General features: G+C 38.9%; 1 protein-coding gene across 3 annotated transcripts in view; it reads right to left on the bottom strand.

The window, feature by feature from the left end:
- Window positions 1-15,001, bottom strand: part of RGS12 (regulator of G protein signaling 12) — a 91,249-nt gene extending 76,248 nt beyond the window's left edge. For all 3 annotated transcript variants that reach the window (XM_080411135.1, XM_080411137.1, XM_080411136.1), the window contains exons 1-2: window positions 14,159-15,001; window positions 5,986-7,933 (exon numbers count right to left, since the gene is read on the bottom strand). In XM_080411135.1, coding sequence (XP_080267261.1) covers window positions 5,986-7,842 — 1,857 coding nt within the window. In that variant the 5' untranslated portion in view covers window positions 7,843-7,933; window positions 14,159-15,001. The remainder of the gene's footprint in view (window positions 1-5,985; window positions 7,934-14,158) is intronic.
- Between the last annotated feature and the right edge of the window lie 3,851 nt (window positions 15,002-18,852).

Here is an 18,852-nt window from a genome sequence, read left to right as displayed (position 1 = left end):
TCAAGGTGCTACATTCTTCTATGATTTTGCAACTCAAAACTAGCTCAGAAATACTTGCGATGCCAGCATCTCCCCTTAATTTTCATGATGTTAATTGCAGCCCAAACCTACACTTGATCTAGAAAACATTTAAATTCAGGTATAATGAAAAAATCTAAATCCCTAGCACATAAATTTGAAATGAGAAAATTTCACAAAGTCAGCATTGCTCTACAATCATTTACTTTCCAGATTTTACGTAATTTCATTTTCAGAGAAAAACACCCACCATTATTTTGGCTTTTTATACATTTTTAAAGATCCTAGAACTGACCACCTTTTAAAATCATTATTTTAGAAGATTACAATCATATGAAAAGTCAGCATTGCTCTACAATCATTTACTTTCCAGATTTTACGTAATTTCATTTTCAGAGAAAAACACCCACCATTATTTTGGCTTTTTATACATTTTTAAAGATCCTAGAACTGACCACCTTTTAAAATCATTATTTTAGAAGATTACAATCATATGAAAAGGCTGAATTAAATTACTGAACGCTTAACTGCTTTTCATTTTCTCATAGGAAATGTATCAAGAGGACCGGTTTCATATAAATGCCTCTTTCCAGATTAATTCACATTAGCACATTCTCAAGATCTAGCTTGATGTTTCAGATTTCAGTTGAGTTCTCTTGAAGGTATATACGTACATCTCAAATCAGATCAAAGCCTGTAATTCCAAAGGTTCACATTAAATTGCACAGTGTAAGAATAGCAATCCAGCTGCCATTAATTCTGCTTTATAAACAGCTGGGGTGGAACAATTTAAGCTAGTGATCAAACAGAATTGCAGAGGAAAGGGAAAAAAACATATAATTATACAACAAAAAACAAATATGGGAACCACTCAGCTTTGCCAACATTGTCTTTGCATCTAAAATATCTGCCTTTCAGTTACCAACATTAAAAAATGCAATTCTTGGATTTGAAGCAAATTACAAATTTTCACAAAAAAACTATTCCATTTTTAACTTGAACAGTGTATTTTTTTCAGTAGTACTTGCTTTGGAAACAAGGACAACTCTGAACTAGTTACAGTTAAACTTCTGATGAAAACAGAGTAACAATTACAGTAAACCAGAAAATATATCACCAAGGAAACATGCGTTAATGAACCCCTCAGTATTGCTTACCTGTCTTCTCTCTTCTACATTTTTACAATATTTTCAATAGCTGAAGTCATGAAGGTTACAAAGCAGTTGACTTTTGGTTTAAAAACAAAAATGTATTTGCAATACTATTGTCCAGTGAGTCTAAGACAATGAGATAATCTATTTTTTTCTTCCTCTAAGGTCTACAAATAGGATCCGTTTACAAATTCACACTTCATGAGCGCAAGCAATAGTATGGTCAAGATAGAAGTCTTAAAACAAATGTGAAACAGAAAAGGGTTTCTAAAAATCAATACTCAAAATTTTAAAAGGCTTTTTAATTACCTTGTAATTTACTGTTGTCATATTCTCTTGGAATAAACCTAGTACCCAAATACTAGTTATTAAGGTCAGGTTGTAAAACCTCTCTCTTGTGATCTTAAATGTTGTACTTGCCTCCACAATACAAAAACAGACTTTCTTTCTACAAAAAGAATGACGAGACATCAGTGCCTAGGATTCTACCCTCATGGAGAGTAAACTCAAAGACTAAACAGACTGTTACGAAGCTTTCCAGTGGAAAAAGGAGTATTTTCCCAGTAAGACAATACAAAACAGTAATGGGTAGACATATTTTTGGCCAGGCACTAGCCCAAAAACAGAGAGTGAGGGCTGAGCAAAATCAAATGTATTATATTCATTTAGTCTAGAGGGAAAGAAATGCTTCCCTGTGCAGCAATTTCTCAAGTTCCTTGCCAATCCTAACATCCCCTGATGTTTTCATATTGTTTATGGTGCTTTTCTTTTGCGTAACCCAAAATCATGCAAAAGGCAGAGTAGGTAAGTGACTGGAACTTGGAGTGCTGAAGAAGATGGAAATAATGCAACAGCTAAGTCAGTAGAGCGCAAAAGGAGTAACAAACAAAAAAGCAGGAATTATTCCATTCCCACTGAAAACAACTCTTGATCTGCTCATTGACCTCATTAGCCTACCCACTATGAGTCTTACAGCAATTTAGAAGCTTCTCGACACCAGAAATCTCCTTAGTCATTCTGAGGTTGAAAGCCACCTTAGTTTCCACGATCTGCCTTTTCAGTGAATTTCAGCAATATCACCAGGCCTCCCACTATTTGTTTTGGTCTAAGGCTTACAGAATTCAAGGATCTAGAAGACAAAGACCCCAAATGTCTCCTAAGATGCTTCAAAAGAAATCTGTTCACATGAAACTTCTAAGAAATATGGGAAATGTGAAGTTCAGTACAGGAAGTAATTTTAGAGGGTGCACAGGGCCAGAGGTACGTACCTTCCAGTAAATCTCAGAAGAGATAGAAGAGAACTAAAATTTCCCTGGTTTAGTTCTCCTCTTCCCATGTACAACAACCATTCTAAAACCCAAAGATTAAAACCCAGAAAAATAGAGCAATTTTATGAGTTCAGTGATTTAGGGATAAATTCCTTACAACATTCTAAAGCAAAACAAAAAAAACCTCATGCTATCCAGTAACATTTAATCAAATCAGGCATTTCTAAATTTTTCAACTATTCACACTTATACAGACCTTTAAAATGCTTTGTAGCGGTGAAAAGAATATTTTTAAAGGGTTTTTGCCAATTATTACAAAATTAACCACAATTCTAATTTGTAAGCTGAAAACTTCACCATTAAAGGGAAAACAAAACTCAGAAAACATGTTTACTTCCTTGTAACCTAAGTCTGAAAGGCCATACCTATTCCTACCAACAAGAAACATTTCCCATGTCCAGCTCTGAAAGTGCAATTTTAAATAGGTATGTTCACTAGTGCTTTCTCACATCTGATCATGTTCTGTACCATTCACAAAGGTTTTATCAGTACACCTATAAAATCAGTTTATGACCCTCTTACCCACCACCAGCACTGTATAGTAACAGTGTATTTTGCTCAGTTACATTTGTTGTGATCATCTGTTTAACTGCACAGCAGTTCTGCTAGATCAGAATTGCATTCAGGAACTCACATCCTTTCCCCAGCATGTACTTAAAACTCCAAGGAAGACGATGCATAATACGGATGTGCAGAGTCCATCAAAAAACTCTACTTTGGTAACCTTTTCTCCCTCTGGTGTCTTCTACGCATTCCCACTTGTAGGATATATTACCATTCAGTATTAACATAAAAGACAAAACCCCCCACCTTAATTAAAAAGCAATTTAAGGACTGCTCTGCTAAATGAAGCATTACATTCAGCCACTAGGTTGTAAAAATATTAATGTAATCCTACGTGGCCATTTTATATACTTATTCCATGACTGGAATGTGTCTGAGCATGCTGTGTGAAATCAGTCCTTACCACTCAAAAAGGTCACAGGAAGCTGAGGACACATAGTTTTCCAGAACCCAGCATCTAATCCATCTGAATAATGTTTTAGAATTAACAGTCTTACCTCTTCTCTTCACACAAAGCAAAAAGAGGGTCTGAATTTCTAATTATCATTATTTATGAAAGCAAATTAGTGCTCTAATATGCAAAAACATAGATTTTCTCTATTTCTGCAGTACTTAAAGTACAGAGGTACATTCATCAATAATGACATCCCCTGACTATTTTTCATTAAAGATTTAAGGTAAGAACATAGTACTACTTCATCTTTATGAATTGCTCTAAATAATGCTAAGTGCTTGCAACTCATGCTTGCAAATGATTTCAAGACTTCCATGAGCTTTTCTCATCCGTTTTAGTAGCCTTCAATAATACTGAAAAACAAAATAAAAATGCAAAAGAGGTTCTGTAGCCTTAATGAGGAGACTAAATGCTAAAGCCATGTAGGAACATTTTAAATGAGACTTGCAAACAGATTTGTTATTAATCGAAGAAGACAATGCCTATTTTATTAGTAAATACACTTAAAAGGGAAGACTGAGACATTTAGTGTTGGAACATATATACTGGTGTATACTGATCTGAATGATACAGTAGGTGAAATATTATTATTGTTTACCCACACATAGAACATCTTCCATCTTAAAATGTAAAATTGTCTATGAGATTTTCATTGGCATATTCTTGACTTCCATGAAATAAAAGTTTCAAACATTTCAGGAATATTTTCAGTTTTAAATCTCCCAGGGGAAAAAAAAATCTAATTCATATTACTACCATGAATAACACTGCAGACATAAATTTGTTGCAGAGACTCTGAAGGAATTTCAACAGCATCCCATGCAGCTGGTCCAGTTCCCAAGGAGCACTTGGGACCAACATTCAAAATGCATCTGCACCAGGTGCCGCATATAAAAAGGCCTTTTCCTTGGTCCACCAGCAAAGAGATAAGGAGCACATAGTCTTCAGAGTAGCAGATAGAATTGATGGATAGGTAGTTTGGGTGGGCAATGTTTACACATGAAATGTTTCCATTTGGGTAATTTCTATTTGGTTTTTGAAAAGTGTGAATCACCACCTATTTAAGATGACTTTAAATTTATTACATTATTGTGGGTCTGGAAAACATTGCTGCCTGCAGCAGTCACTTCACCTTAAAAATATACTATTATATATACTAGTTCATTTTTTCATTTTCAGCACAAAAAGCACACAAAAGAATGTATGAGAAAGTTGTTGGCTTCACAGTGCAAGAAAAGCAATAAAAATTAATTTCTCTTTCCACACCAAAATTTTCTGAAGTTCTACATTCTAATCCCCAAAAACTCTATGCATCTATGCTTGAGTGTCACACCAATGCAAAGATATTGTTTATAAAAGTATGAAACAACTAATGAATCTCTACTGTAATCCACTTCAGCAGCAGTTGGATATTTTTAACCAGGTGAAAAAAACATTTTCTTCAAAAGCAGACTTGGATAGCATGACGGACGGTTGAATCAATCATATAAGCAATACTTCCTCATGAAAGGACAATGCTTCTTCAATACTGTTTTGGAGTTTAAGGTTGTGTCTTTCCCTGGAGTCGACAAATGTTTTAGATACAACTGTGCTAGTAACTCGTTTAGTTTAGCACAAATGGCCTCCGCTTTACTAGAATCCCAGCTATAAACAACAGACTCCCATGAAATTAGTTCCCTCAACAGCAAACCTGTATGTGACAAAGCAAATGGTACATAATTATGTTGGATACCCCTCCCACACTTTTTACATCTTCTCACTGTGGTTTATAGAAGCCTAATAGTAGACAAAACAAGTAAATGAAGCAGTAATTTGGAATAAAATCTGAATTACAGTTTACTGGCAGAATGTCAGATTTGTGACTTAACAGCGGACACTATATTCACCACTAACAATTATCCTTTGACGTAGGTTTAAATCTACTTGGATTGAAACGTTTGACGGAGCAAATTTTTATAAAAATATTGTCTCAGTTAAAGTTAAATGTGTATAACACAAGTTTTTTACTAATGATTAGACTACATCTCTATAAAAATAGATATCACTAAAATAATACCATTTGCAAGCCAGCCTTCTATAAAAAAGGAACCAGACTGAAGATCCAGACTGTTTCCATTCTTTTGCTGCTGGAGGTCAGAAGGAACTGAAGTTGCTAGAATGTCATGTCTCCTTTTATTGCAATGCCACTGCAACATTTGGAAACAATGAAGAGACCAGAAGAAATGTGAGAAAGCTCTAACAGACAACACTTCCCACAAACTTACGATTCCAGAGCTGCAGTCAATTAAAACAGGAATATGCAAAGCCTCAGTGAAGGAGAAAGAACTATATTATTTTCTTCATCTGAAATTTTGTAAATGATAAAATACATGTTTAAATTTTAGTGTGCAAATATTATGGTGTAAAAATACCATAGGCTGTTGGGCATGCATTTTTGTTTTTTTAGGAACCAGCATCATTACATTCTTACCTTTTTATCTTCTTTAGACTTCCTGATACTGTGTGGAGGGGCAAATTTGTTCTGCATGCAAAACATCTTCTTAGACCATTCATTTTTATGAGATTTTAACTGAGGCTGACCAAAGCTGCCATCAACTCTGTACCTGTCAGCTGGAATCTTACTCATCGGCGGGGGAAGAGTTCCACAGTTAACACTTGACCAGCCATCCGTAGAATCAGTGTAGGACTCCTGGTCACTAGCATTTCCATGCTGCCATTCTTGTAAAACATGCACAGGCAACCACCTTTGATTGCCTATGCCTGCAGCATTTTTCTTTGATGGGGGTACTGAATTTCGGGAGGAAACCAGGGGAACTTCAATACGAGCAGAAGGACTTAGGTGTTTGCTTACATTTTGGGACTTATCATTCTGAATTACTTCTAAAGGAACGTTTCCTTCTTGTTCATGACAGAAGCCATTCCAATGGGAAGCAGGCTGATTTTGTCCCCTTCCTACTGGATTTTCCCACATGCTGTTAGGAATGTGTTTACTTGGATTGCTCCCTAAATCAACCACCAAAACCCTATTATTCTTTTCTTCTTGGTTAAAATTTCCAATTCCACTATCACTGTTACTGCTTGTACTGTTATTCTGATGAGCATCTGCATCACCATCAAGAAAAGCTCTTGCACGCATTCCCTCAATCAATTCTCCCATATCCCTATACAGGACAGAAATAAACTGAAGAACAGGTAGAGATGACGTTGGGAACTCTAGACAGCCATTTGTGTCCGGATCTGCTGTACATTCCAGTCCAAAACGTCTTGCTATGCCCTGGTGAATTTTATGGTGAAATAGTTCAGGATCCACCATAAAAACATGGCAAGATGTCCTCAGAACACCTTCATCTTCCAGAGCAAAGCTTGCATCATCATTTGTCTGCATTGTAACTAGTCCAAAGAATCTTCTGTCATCTGGGCAAACAGCACTGAATGCCAGTTTCTCTGCAGGATATTCTGCCACTACACCGGATTTGTCACTGCAGAGTTGAATACAGTCATGCATTATCTTCATCATCACTAGTGAATGGATTTTTTGTTCTGCTCGCAGACGTCTCATGCATCCACGAATAGCCTGCAAGCTCTCATTTTCCAAATTCGAGGTTGTTGAAGGAAGTTCAATCGAGCCTAGGTAACCTACAATCATGGCAACATTTAAAATGCTTGCATCTAATCCAAAGTCTTCCACACTCTCTAGTCCAACTCTAAAAACTGAATCATCGTTCAGGACTTTGGATATTTCTTCCCTTGACAGCAGGTTTTGATTGCTTACACTTTCATTGCCAGTTTCAAATTTAGTACCAGCAGAAATTGAAAACGACCTTTGTTTTGGTGCAGAATTATCTGCATTACCAGCACAAAGAGTAGGGTTCTCAAAGATCATGTTGAAAATGCCACCGGACTGCATTTCTTCAACAACTTTCTCTGCTCTGTTTATACCCAGAGCTTTAGAGTCAGGTTTGGGTTTCAGCCACCCCTTCCCATCATAAAAACCAACTTCTTCATCACTTGAACATGAATCCATATGACTAATCCCTTCAGCAATGACCATATGCAGGACTCCAGAACATTTTCCTATAAGTTTCACTACATCTTCATGAGAGGCTTTTTTCACATTGATTTCATTAACTGCAAATATCTGATCTCCTGCTTTAAGTCCAACATAATCTGCAGGGCTTCCTTTCATAACACAACTAAGAACACAAGGAGCTTGTCCAGAAAGGGTAAACCCATAACCTGCTCTTCCTCTAGCAACTTCCACGCTTCGTATCCGAGAAGCAGCATGCATGTTGAGTCGACGTTTGACCGTTTCCCCTGGTCTATACATTTTGGGTTTTTTTTCCTGAAATAGGAAAACTTTTATTTAGTCTCTTTTCCTGTCATGTTTCAAGAGTATCACTTCTTCATCTGATGAAGCTCTAAAGAAAGAAAGAAAAAAAAAAAGGACATTTTAATTCTCAGTCATATTTCACGTTTTATAGCACCCAGTATTCCCTTTAGCGTTCCGAAACATTGCTAGTGAACTCTACCAAAAACTACTGCTAGAGAATCAACACAACACTCAAAACAATTTGAAAAGGACAGGTACCACAGTCTTAATTTTACTGATGAAAAAGCAGTAGCAAATGCAAATAAAGTAGCTGTCCAAAATAAGAAAGTAACTGAATGGCAAAGCAAAGAACAGAATCTAAGTCTTCTGATGTACAGCCAGTGTTTTTATACTACAGCATGTAACATCTTCCCAAACTCTACCACACTACCTACTATTCAATTAACTTCTGGATTACTGCCAGAATACCACCAAATTTTACAGCACAGTGAAAATCCTGGATGAAGCTCATCTGTCCTTTCCCAGCAACATAAAAATTAGAGCTCAAGTGTGTCTATTCGGCTACAGCCCACCCCACATTATACTCCATGTATAGAAACAGGTACCAAATGTATCCATGTAAAACAGGTTAGAGAAGTTACCCCTAGAATTGCCTGTTATCTCTCCACTGAGTGACTGTAAAGGCAGAATAAAATAAGTGTCTCAAACTTCAACTTTTGCACATACATTTCAGTTACATACACAACAAATGGCCATTCAATCATGTATTAGACCAAAGGTATCCAAAATCAGATTTACTTTGCTACACCGATCAATCTACTCAAAAATAATGTCAGAAAGCAAACAGTATAAAAAAAATGCATTTCAGTCAGTCATTCCAACTTCAATGTGTTTCAGTTTAGCCTAAAATTTCAAAAAAAAAAGAGGAAGAAAAAAGGAACTCCACATGCTGCCAGTATTAATCTCAGCATGACTTTACAATTAAGATAAAGCCGCTTTATATGAACAGCAAGAAATAGCAGATTTCATTACATTTTGGTGTTGACACTGAAGTCTGGATGTGTTGTTCCAATTATACTCAGGTAAATTCCATTGGTTTAGACAGGGTTCCTCCACTAAGCAGGTTAAAATGAGAAATGTCTTAACACAAAGAATAGAAATGACAACTTGTTCAACTTTTGAAACTATACCCTTGTTGCATCATATGAACTTTTACTTCCACAGGTCTGGAGGATGACTGACTGAAGTAGCAGGAGGACTACAGCTACATAAAATTGCAATAAACTCAGTCTGATTAAGTGAGAACTAATCTGAAAATAATTACTGCTCTGAGCTGGTCCACAGGCTTATTCATAACTCAGTCATACTGTAACATACTTAAAGTGTGTAAGGTACTCAAAGCAGGTATCTTGTATATGTGGGCAACTTTTTAGATAAATACACATAAATATATATACACACATGGAGAGACACACATTCATCATATCTAAAGTGTTAAATTAGTGGTGTCCAATCTCCTACTTGCATGGAAGAAAAATGACCAAGAAATCATTCTGATAACTGCTCTCAGCTACAGAAATAACAAAAAAACCCAACCACATTCAAAACATGATACAATCCACAGCACACTACTTTCACAGTATTTTTGCCTGGGATAGACCAAACAGAAAGACCGTAACTTCAAACATTCTACACACACACAAAAATCAAACACAATTTAGGATCAAAGTCTTAACTACCTAACTATATATGAGCTGTCCAATTACCAAATTTAAAAACATCACTGTTGTTTCTTGAATATTCTGCTAAATACTCAACTACAGGATGCGATTCCCTTAGGACCCTTCCAAATCCTAAACAGGACATCCTTCAAGATACCAGAAGACATCCACTTGGCTGTACTTTGAGGTTTTTAGTTTGCTTTTTTTTTTTTAACAGAGGGACATCAGGTTTTTATGTCTCCATGCTGCAGCTGTGACTGTTCAATGTAGTATGGTTTTTGCAAATTGTTTTAATATAGCAATTATCTAGCTTAAATAACAACAGTCCCCCTATAATCTGAGGAAAAAAACCCAAAAAACTTAGCTTTAAGAAGTAATGAAATGTCACACTTAACCTTTAAATGGAAATCATAACATAAGAAGTGCTCTGCAAACATTTCACCAAACTCACACATTGCTGTAAAAGACCCCTGTCAACTTGCATCCAGTCTTGTGCCTTAAACATAGTGACCTTTTCCTGATGAGGCTAAACTTGTGAACCAAGAGATCACTGTGCATTCAGCTATCCCTAACTAGGTCTGGTACTTTCTGAAAATAATAACTTCAAGACATAGTTCTCCAACCAAAAAAAACCGAACCAACAAATGCCCAACAGTAAATAAAAACCTGCTATCTAGGAGCATGAATATATACATGTTTTAATTTGTCTTACAGTGAATAATTTTTTTCTCAATTGTCTGGAGAATAGCCTAATGTGTCCCTTGGGTACCCTCCAAAACCGTGCTGCTAACCAGGTCAACACAAAGCACTGTAGTAACTGGCACCTAAAAGTGTGCTACTAGCTTGCAAAAGGAAAGGAAACAATTGAAAGAGTATTAGATTATAAATACTCTGATGAAAAAATATAATAAAAAGCAGTCATTACCAAAAAAACCTTAAGACTCAATATTGTAATGTTGAAGAGCCTGATAAAAAAAAAAAAACCCAACAGATTTTTCCAGTTATCTTTCTAATCTATAAAAAATACCCTAAATGCAACTATAAAAGTCACACAATGAAAATACAGTTAGTCTGCTCTTGGGAAGCACTGTCTTACCTCATGATTCCACATTTGCTATGACAGGCCTTCTAACTCTACCTGCAAGTCAATTTATCTATTTGCCTTCACAATCTATGCCCTTTACACATCAAGCATTTATTCCAGATGATAACTACTGATAAGAGAACATGATTCCCAAACCTGACCACTATAAAAACAAAACAGCAGTCTGCTAATACATTACTTTTATCTAATGATGAAGTCCCAGAGGTGTGAAGACTTTTAGCTATTAGTATATTTGTGTAATTTTGTGAGTGTAAAGTTAGGAAGTAATTCAACATTAAAGGGTGTTTTGCTATCAATGTGTATATATATTTAAAAAAAACACCAACAAACAAACAAAATCCCCACAAAACTGCATTACATCCACTGTAAAAGCCATCTCTTCCCTCCCTCAGTAGCTGAATATTATTGTGCACTTTTTGTGCTAATCACACCCATGACAAATAACAGCTTATTATATTTATATAGGAAACTGCATGACAAAGGACAAATGCAGCTCTTCTGCAAGAACCCTCAACATTAAAATATGTTTTACTGCAGAAATGGCATGATAGGCAAATGGAAAAATTACTGAAATAGTGTTTCTCAGAACCAGAGAGATTCCAACAAAGAACAACTCACAAATTGTTAACAAACTAGTTCAGAACTAAATTATCAAATTACCTAATTGTCTAAGTTTTTTTTAATTTCTTTGCAGATTTAATACCTGAAGCTAAAGAGATGTTGTACAAAAATGGCACAAACTTCCACAGTTTCAAAGTAATCATATGTCTGAATATCCACTTCCTGTAATAAATTACAAAATGTGTAGTGTATCCAGTGAAACAAAGACATTATTCACCATTTTAGCTGCTTTGTGGGCATCTGCATGTTTACCAAAACATGCAATTGTTAGTGACCTATATAACCTGTGATAACAGTCACAACTAACCAAAGATAAAATTATTTGAGCTGTTGATTTTCAGGTTAAATTAAATACCAAATCTTAACGAGCCTACCAATCATATACTAGTATAATTACTTCTAATAATTACAGCACTGAATTTTACTAATTTGATAGCAAAACTACATTCAGTCATACACAACAGGTCAGAAAAACAGTTACACCACAATACTACCCATGGCCAAGCTTACTTTGACTTTCTGCTATCATTAAGCATGATTAAGTAAGTCTTAAAGAAAAAAATCTGTACAATACCAGAACACATCAGTGACTATTAGTCAGGAGTATATCTGCATTTTATAGCAGAAAGCAGGCCTATGAAAGCAGAGTAATTTGCAATGCATAGTAACTAAATCTCAATAAGAGTTTTGCAACATTTCAATATACTTAATAAAAACACTGAAAATACAGAATTTCTAGTATCATTTGGAGAACATCAAAAATATAAAATACTATCATTTCAGAAAATTCGTCAAAGTTTGTTCCGATACAGCTTAGTAATATGACACAAAACAAATACAGTTTAATAAGTACGAAATATTTCACAGGACATTTCAGACAGAAACACTAACATACACATTAAAAGTTGTTCAAGTATGTGAAATAACATAATTTGTCCAAGTACATCAGCTTTGTCACAGAACTGCAAAACAAAAAGAAACACTCCAGCGTTCTGCCGGCATACATTCTGGTCTACCATTTCAATCAATTATTTTGGGGGTATAGAACACCCAGAAATACCAGTTACAGTTGAACTGTAGTTTATCCCAGAAATACTGCATTTCTTCATGTAATGTTTTTACACATCCTAGCGTAAGTGCTATCTTTTCATGTCATTTTCAAACCCTCAAGAGAAAATAATGCTTATTTGCTTGCTTTCAAGGTAGAGGTGGTTTGTTTCCTGCTTCTGCTCTTGGTAACTCATAGCAACAAAAAGAACAGAAACAGAAGGCATACTCCTGCTATAGTCTATGTTAAGACTATAACCTTGTTACACAGAGCTAAGACTATATTACTGATCACCAGTTCATTTTGAAAAAGCCTGACACTCAGCATAACAGGATCCATGGTAATGCACTGCTTTTTATTATTTTAAAAGCAGATAACTGGTTGGCTTCGCTGTGTTTTTTTAATGGTGAGACTGTAAGAAGATAAAGCATGCACAGAGGAGAAAGCCTGTTCCCTCACCCCGCACACACACACACCTTGAAGTGCCGCAAAACTTTTCAGCATGGATGCCACTCATTAAGGCAGAACTGACTTTCACAAGTGATGTCACTACAAAGCCCAACTGAAGTTATGAAATTTGAATTCCACTCACTATTCAAATGTGGTACATGTTTACAGACAAGTTACACAAGAAATATAACAGCACAACCTGTCTAAGACAGCTACCAGTTGTTTGAGAACTTGGGCTGAAACAATATTTTAATTAAAAAAAATCTTATCAGCAATTCACAATTGGCAGGACATACCATTGTTTCCTGAATAAGCAGCAACCACTGTGCCAGAAAACAAACAGGCATACCTAGCTTGATCGTTCAAAAAATACTGACTATAATTAGTAACAGCAGGCTGGAAAATAGTTGTTAATAAAAACTCTTCTCACACCGAAGCCAGCGTACAAAGTGCAAGAACACAAATGGCGCATTGGCTGTTCTGTCTTGACAAGACCCATGCGACTAAGGACAAAGTTTTCTAAAGCCACTGCATAAACCGTCATGTGTTTACAACGCAGATTAATTTATCTGCTGTATTTAAGAAGGTGAAAAGGTGCTTTGTTGGTAGTTTGGCATTTTGTTCCCCCCCCCCCCCCCCCTTTTCTTGCAAATACGTTCCGAACTGCCGGGACGCCGCGGAAAAGGGCAGCATTTCCAGCTGAAGGCAGCGACACGCGGGGTCTGCTGAGGGATAACAGCGGTCGGGAACAGGCTGGGCACGGCTCGCAGTCAAAGGCGAGAGCTTGGCGGGGCACGGCCAGCTCCCGCCGCCGGCTTCCCGGGGCGGCACAGGGGGGCGGCACAGGGGACCCGGCTGCAGCGGCCCGCCGCCCCAGTGGGGAGGGGGGGGTCCCGCACCCGGCGCTGCCCCGGGGGCGCGGAGGCAGCCCACGGGGCACGGCGACCCGCAGGCCGCGGGGAGGGGGTCAGCGCCGCCGCTACCCGCCCGCAGCAGCGGTGCGCGGGGCAGCCGCTCGCCGGGAGGGTGGAGCTGCGGGAGGAGAGACGCGGCACCTGAGCCCGCAGGGGCGGTTTGAAAACTCAAGCGGTAAAAACAGACGGGAGGGCACGGGGCACCCCCGGGACCCCGCACCCCGCAGCGCTGCCCGCCGGGGGTCGCGGCCAGCGCCGCAGCCCAAGGGGCGCGCAGAGGGGGCGGCGCGGGCGCTGCCCTCCCCCTCGGCTCCCTCCGCCGCGCTCCCCTCCCCCCTCAGCTCCCCTCACACCGCCCATCTGCTGCCCCGCCGCCGCCGCACTCCGAGCGGCGTCCCGGGCCAGGCGCTCGGCTGCGAGGGGGATGGGAGAGCCCCCCCTTAGACCCACTCACCTCCGTCCCCCAGGACTCCGGCTACTCTACTGAGGCACCAGCTCCCCGGTCACCGAGGAGACGGGCGCCGGGGCTCCGCCACACAGCGCCGCGGCCACTGGCTGCGCGGAGCTGTCAGTCACTGCACTCACCCGGCAGGGGTGGCGGTCGGGTTCCCGGACAGAGAAAGGGGAGAGACAATACCCAGCGCCAGGGAACTACAGCTCCCGGCGTGCCCTGCAGCTGGGCCGCTCGCCGCGGCCATGGGGCGCGGGCCGCGCGGGGCATGCCGGGACGGGTAGTTCCTCCGTCTCGACCAGCCGCCGCGGCAGGGCGCGGCGGGCAGCGGGCGCTCCGCCCCCTCGCCTCCCGCGGGCGGGGAGCGCGCACGCGCGGGCTGACGGCGCCCTTTCGAACGGCCGGCGGCTGCTGAGCGGGCGCGAGGCTGAGGCGGGAAGCGGCCTCAAGCGGGGCGAGGGGAGAGGTGACATGGTCGGTATCGCACGGCAGCGACAACTTGTCAGTGCGAGGACAGAAAGTGGAGGCAGTCCTCATATAAACAGCGCAATGGTGTTAGGCGGTGGGGAAGAAACTTGTTATAATAACCTGTGGCATTGAGAAGAAGGGGCAGGTTGGTCAGGGCAGACAGGCTGGCACTAGCTTCAACCGTTAAGCTATCCAATGAGAGTGAGGAGGTGGGTGAGGCATTTCATAGCAATTAAGCATCCAGAGGGCAAAAGTATGTGTAAAGGAGAAGTTTTGCCACTCAGATGTAGCAGGACACAGGCAACAAGTTCTCAAAATACATTGGGAACAGCTCTTTATTTCAAAAGGATGATACTAGAAAACCTTGTTTAAATTAGGAGAAATTTTTCTTTGTCAGTCTTTCCCAAAGAGATTTCTACCAATGTGAAACATTTCAGATCAACTGAGATCCCAGGTTTTTTATCTCTTTCACCAGGTTTTATAGGAAAAGGTTCTGAAGAGGAAAATAACCAAATAAAATAAGCATTATTTCTTTTCCTTATCTTCACAGAAGACATCTTGGCAGATCAGTGTAACATTACAAGATGATAGACCTAAGTTCTTCAGACACAGTGTCCTATAAAAGTAATTATTGATCTTTTAGGGAAGCTAAACATTCAAAATGTAAAGAAGAAAAATGACTGATTGGTTTTAAACCTCACATGATTGATTCTTTCAGGTGGGGTACAATAGTTAAAAAAAAATATTCTAGAGATCTAAATATGCCCAAAGTAGCAATAATTCTTCATCCCTTTGACTGTGGAGATGTCACAGGGAAAAGAATTGCATTCCATAAACAAAAAGTGGTTGCCATCCCTTAATGGCCCAATTATTTCCAGCTTCCATATGAAGCTGTCAAGGCTGTATGTCTTTTGCCACTATTTCTGTTGCCCATGCTACCCCAACCAATCTAGCAGTGACTTGCGCTGCCTCCTTGCTTACTGAAGGGAAGGCTGGTCAACCATGTGTTTCAAATGGTCTGACCTTTTCAACAGCTGTAACAGAAGAAAATCTCTGTGAAAGTGGCAAGTAGTAAAGTGGAATTGTAACTATTCCACAGAGGATTTGCAGTTCTCCCATTGAGTCTTTACGGAGTTAAGACAAAGAAATTACGCTTTATTTTGTTTCGAAGAGGAGAGATGCTAAGAAGTGGCATCAGCATCTACTAACTATAAAATAATTACTCTGTGGCAGCGTCCGATTACCTTTTCCACAGATATTGAACCTGTTCTATTTGTGATAGCCAACAGAATCGATTGGACTTTTGTAATAGCACAGGAGTGTGTAAACAGTCTGATTTCACAGAAGGCTTTTCTGCAGTAGGGCAACATTTTCTACATGAGTATTACTCAGCAAGGAAGAAGTGAACACTGAAGACTGACATGGAAACAGCTGTACTCACACAGCCTATTTGCAGTCAGAAATACCCAACACATCATGAATGAATTTAGTGCTTTTCTTTATTTAAGACTTCATCTTAGAATTTGGAACAAGGTGATTAATGGCCTCTCAGAAATCCACACAAGGTCTCAGCTGTAACTTTTCTCACTGTTTTCACCACTGTTGGAGACAAGAAAGGGTGTGAAACAAAGTGGTAAGGATTTGTGGCTTTTGGGCTGTAAAAGCTTTGGCTTATAAGCCTAAGTAACTTAATGTTGGGTGTACAGACATCTCAATCACACCAAGCGTGGCTGTCACGAAACAGCTTGTCAGATTTGATCTGGAGAGGTTTACAATGCATCCTGTAATGAAGTGTGATTATTGCTGTCACAAACATCAGATGAGAAGCCAGAAAATAAACTTGGTCCAGCATCTGATGTGAAGGCTATGGTTTTAATTACCATTGTTTAATTACCTTGCTTAAAGGAATGAAGGTGTTGGTTTTATTTTAGACACAGAAATATCTTCATGTAAATGTCAACTTTCCCTTTTAACATTTTCAACGTGTTCAAAATAATAAAATTGTATATAATCGTCAACATTAGATGCTTCTTCAGTATACAAACTCCATTCTAATTTCACTAGCTTAACTTTGTTCTGAACATCAGAGAAGACATTATAGTTAGCTCATGTTGGCCAGTTAATATGTAGTCGGGAGCAAAATCCTCATTAGAGAACATTCTAAAATTCCGAAAGGTCGTCCTCCTTTAGTTAACCATCATTGTCCAATCCAAAGGATCAGTGAAGATCATGTTTTCTCACTGAGGACTGCAGATGAAGACATAGCCAACAATACCTACCTTGGTTCACTGGTTAATCTAATCTGTAGAAATACCTTTACCTTTAGTTTAAACATAGTCTTCTCCCTAGTGGGTGACACTCTTGGCAGTGGGAAAAGGAAGAATATGTTTTTATATAAATGCATTTGTTTTGGATGATGATGTTTCCTACCCTAGCATACCAATGTAAAAAAAAAAAAATATATCTTTACAAGGAGCTGTGAAGTAGTGGAACTAAGCAGGGATACTTATCTTGTTAAATCTTGACAGGCCAATAGAGGACATATCCTCTCAAATCCTATTTAGACATAAAAGGATTGATTTACATACCTTGTGCATCTGCTTGGCTTTGTAATTGTGTCCTTACCTACCATGTTACTTAATTAAACATCAAAATATAGTTAAATGGGGTTTGTGTTGAAAGATTCTTGTGTGCACTTACTCTTAAATATGTGGATGCATATCTGCAAAGTTGAAGGTTTACAAGATAAAGAGTCTGGAACATCTTTCTCTGTGTGAAAACGAGCACATCTAGGCCATGGTCCTGACTGCTCCTTTGGATAGCGCTGCAATATAAATAAAACTATTTAGCATTTTAAGATTTTCCCAGATTCACTAACATAAATCAAATTAAGCATTTAGTTGCATACAAAAATTGAAAACACAAATCATTGTTCATTGATATCTGTTTTTCTTCCCTTACCTATTACTACAAGTGATTAAAGTCAGTATCAAGTTAAACCTCCAATGCTGAAGAGCAGCCCTAATGTATACAGCCAAAAAACTCATTTCAGGTACACAAACATACCTAATATGCTTCTGCCGAGAATTGGAGACCCAAGACTGGGTGTCAGTGGAAGCATAGAAACCTCTACCCCACCATTTCTTATGGGCAAAGAGTGTATACCTAAATTCCTCAGTTCCTGAGGAATACCTTGCTGAGCCAGAATGTTTTTAAACTTTCAATTTCATATTATGTCATGGACAACTTCTAATACTGCTAAAACACATACATAAAAAATAATTTTAAAAAAATCTAGTGTGGTTGTTTTTGTTTTGTTTGTTTTGCTCTGAAGGGTTATCTCTGAGACATTACTGAAAGGCTTGTTGGTTTTGGTTTTCTTTCTTTAAGCCTTGGTGTTTTAATCTTATAATTCAATATTGCCTAATTAATCTCCCATGACCTTTCCGCTCCATGTAAGCTGTGTCTTCTGTCCCACTGAGCTCATTTAAGCAGAATGTCTTCAGTCCCATTGGGCTTGAAGATGTGTTTCATCTAGCAGTTGAATTTACATGTTCTGAAGAAGCACTGTATATTTTTGGGGCTGTAGGAAAGGGGATATCTCAGGGAGGTATTCCTATGGCTCTAAGTACTATGCCAAAAATGTCATTAAATTCATCGTATGCAGCAATAGCTTCTCACAGGGTGAGCAAGCTCTACTCTTGCATCTAAACAGCAAGCTGAATTAGGATCATGAGTGACATCTCCCAGTGCACGGAATAGCACTGTCTCTTTTTTTCCTCTTTGAAGCCATTTTCAGCATGGCTGTCAGGTTCACACACCATGCAAGGTTGACGTTATCGGGACTCTGCTGGCTAAGTTTATTGCTAAGCATGTTTCCTGAAGTGCTGAGATACAAATGTTAGTGTAAAAGTGCCACTCATATCCCTAAACCTCAGGAAAAACATACTAGGAGTTCTCCAAGTTTACACATTATTGCATGAAGAGAAAACGAGAGCCTGAGGCACTGAAGAGGTGACGTCATGAGAAATAGAGAAAGTAACTTTGCATATTCTCATTTAACATAATTCCACTGATAATAGACCCTGGCTCTGGGACAAACTACGCAGCATTAACGTGAGGAGAAGGGATCCTCTACACCCAGTAGTTAACTCTGGAATCAGAGAACACACTTTATCTCTCTGCACTCGGGATGTGACAAAGTCAAGTCCAAGCATTTTCCCATTTCC

Source organism: Falco punctatus, assembly GCF_963210335.1.
Source record: "Falco punctatus genome assembly, chromosome: 1".
NCBI lineage: Eukaryota > Metazoa > Chordata > Aves > Falconiformes > Falconidae > Falco > Falco punctatus.
This window is presented reverse-complemented; position numbering and strand designations above follow the sequence as displayed.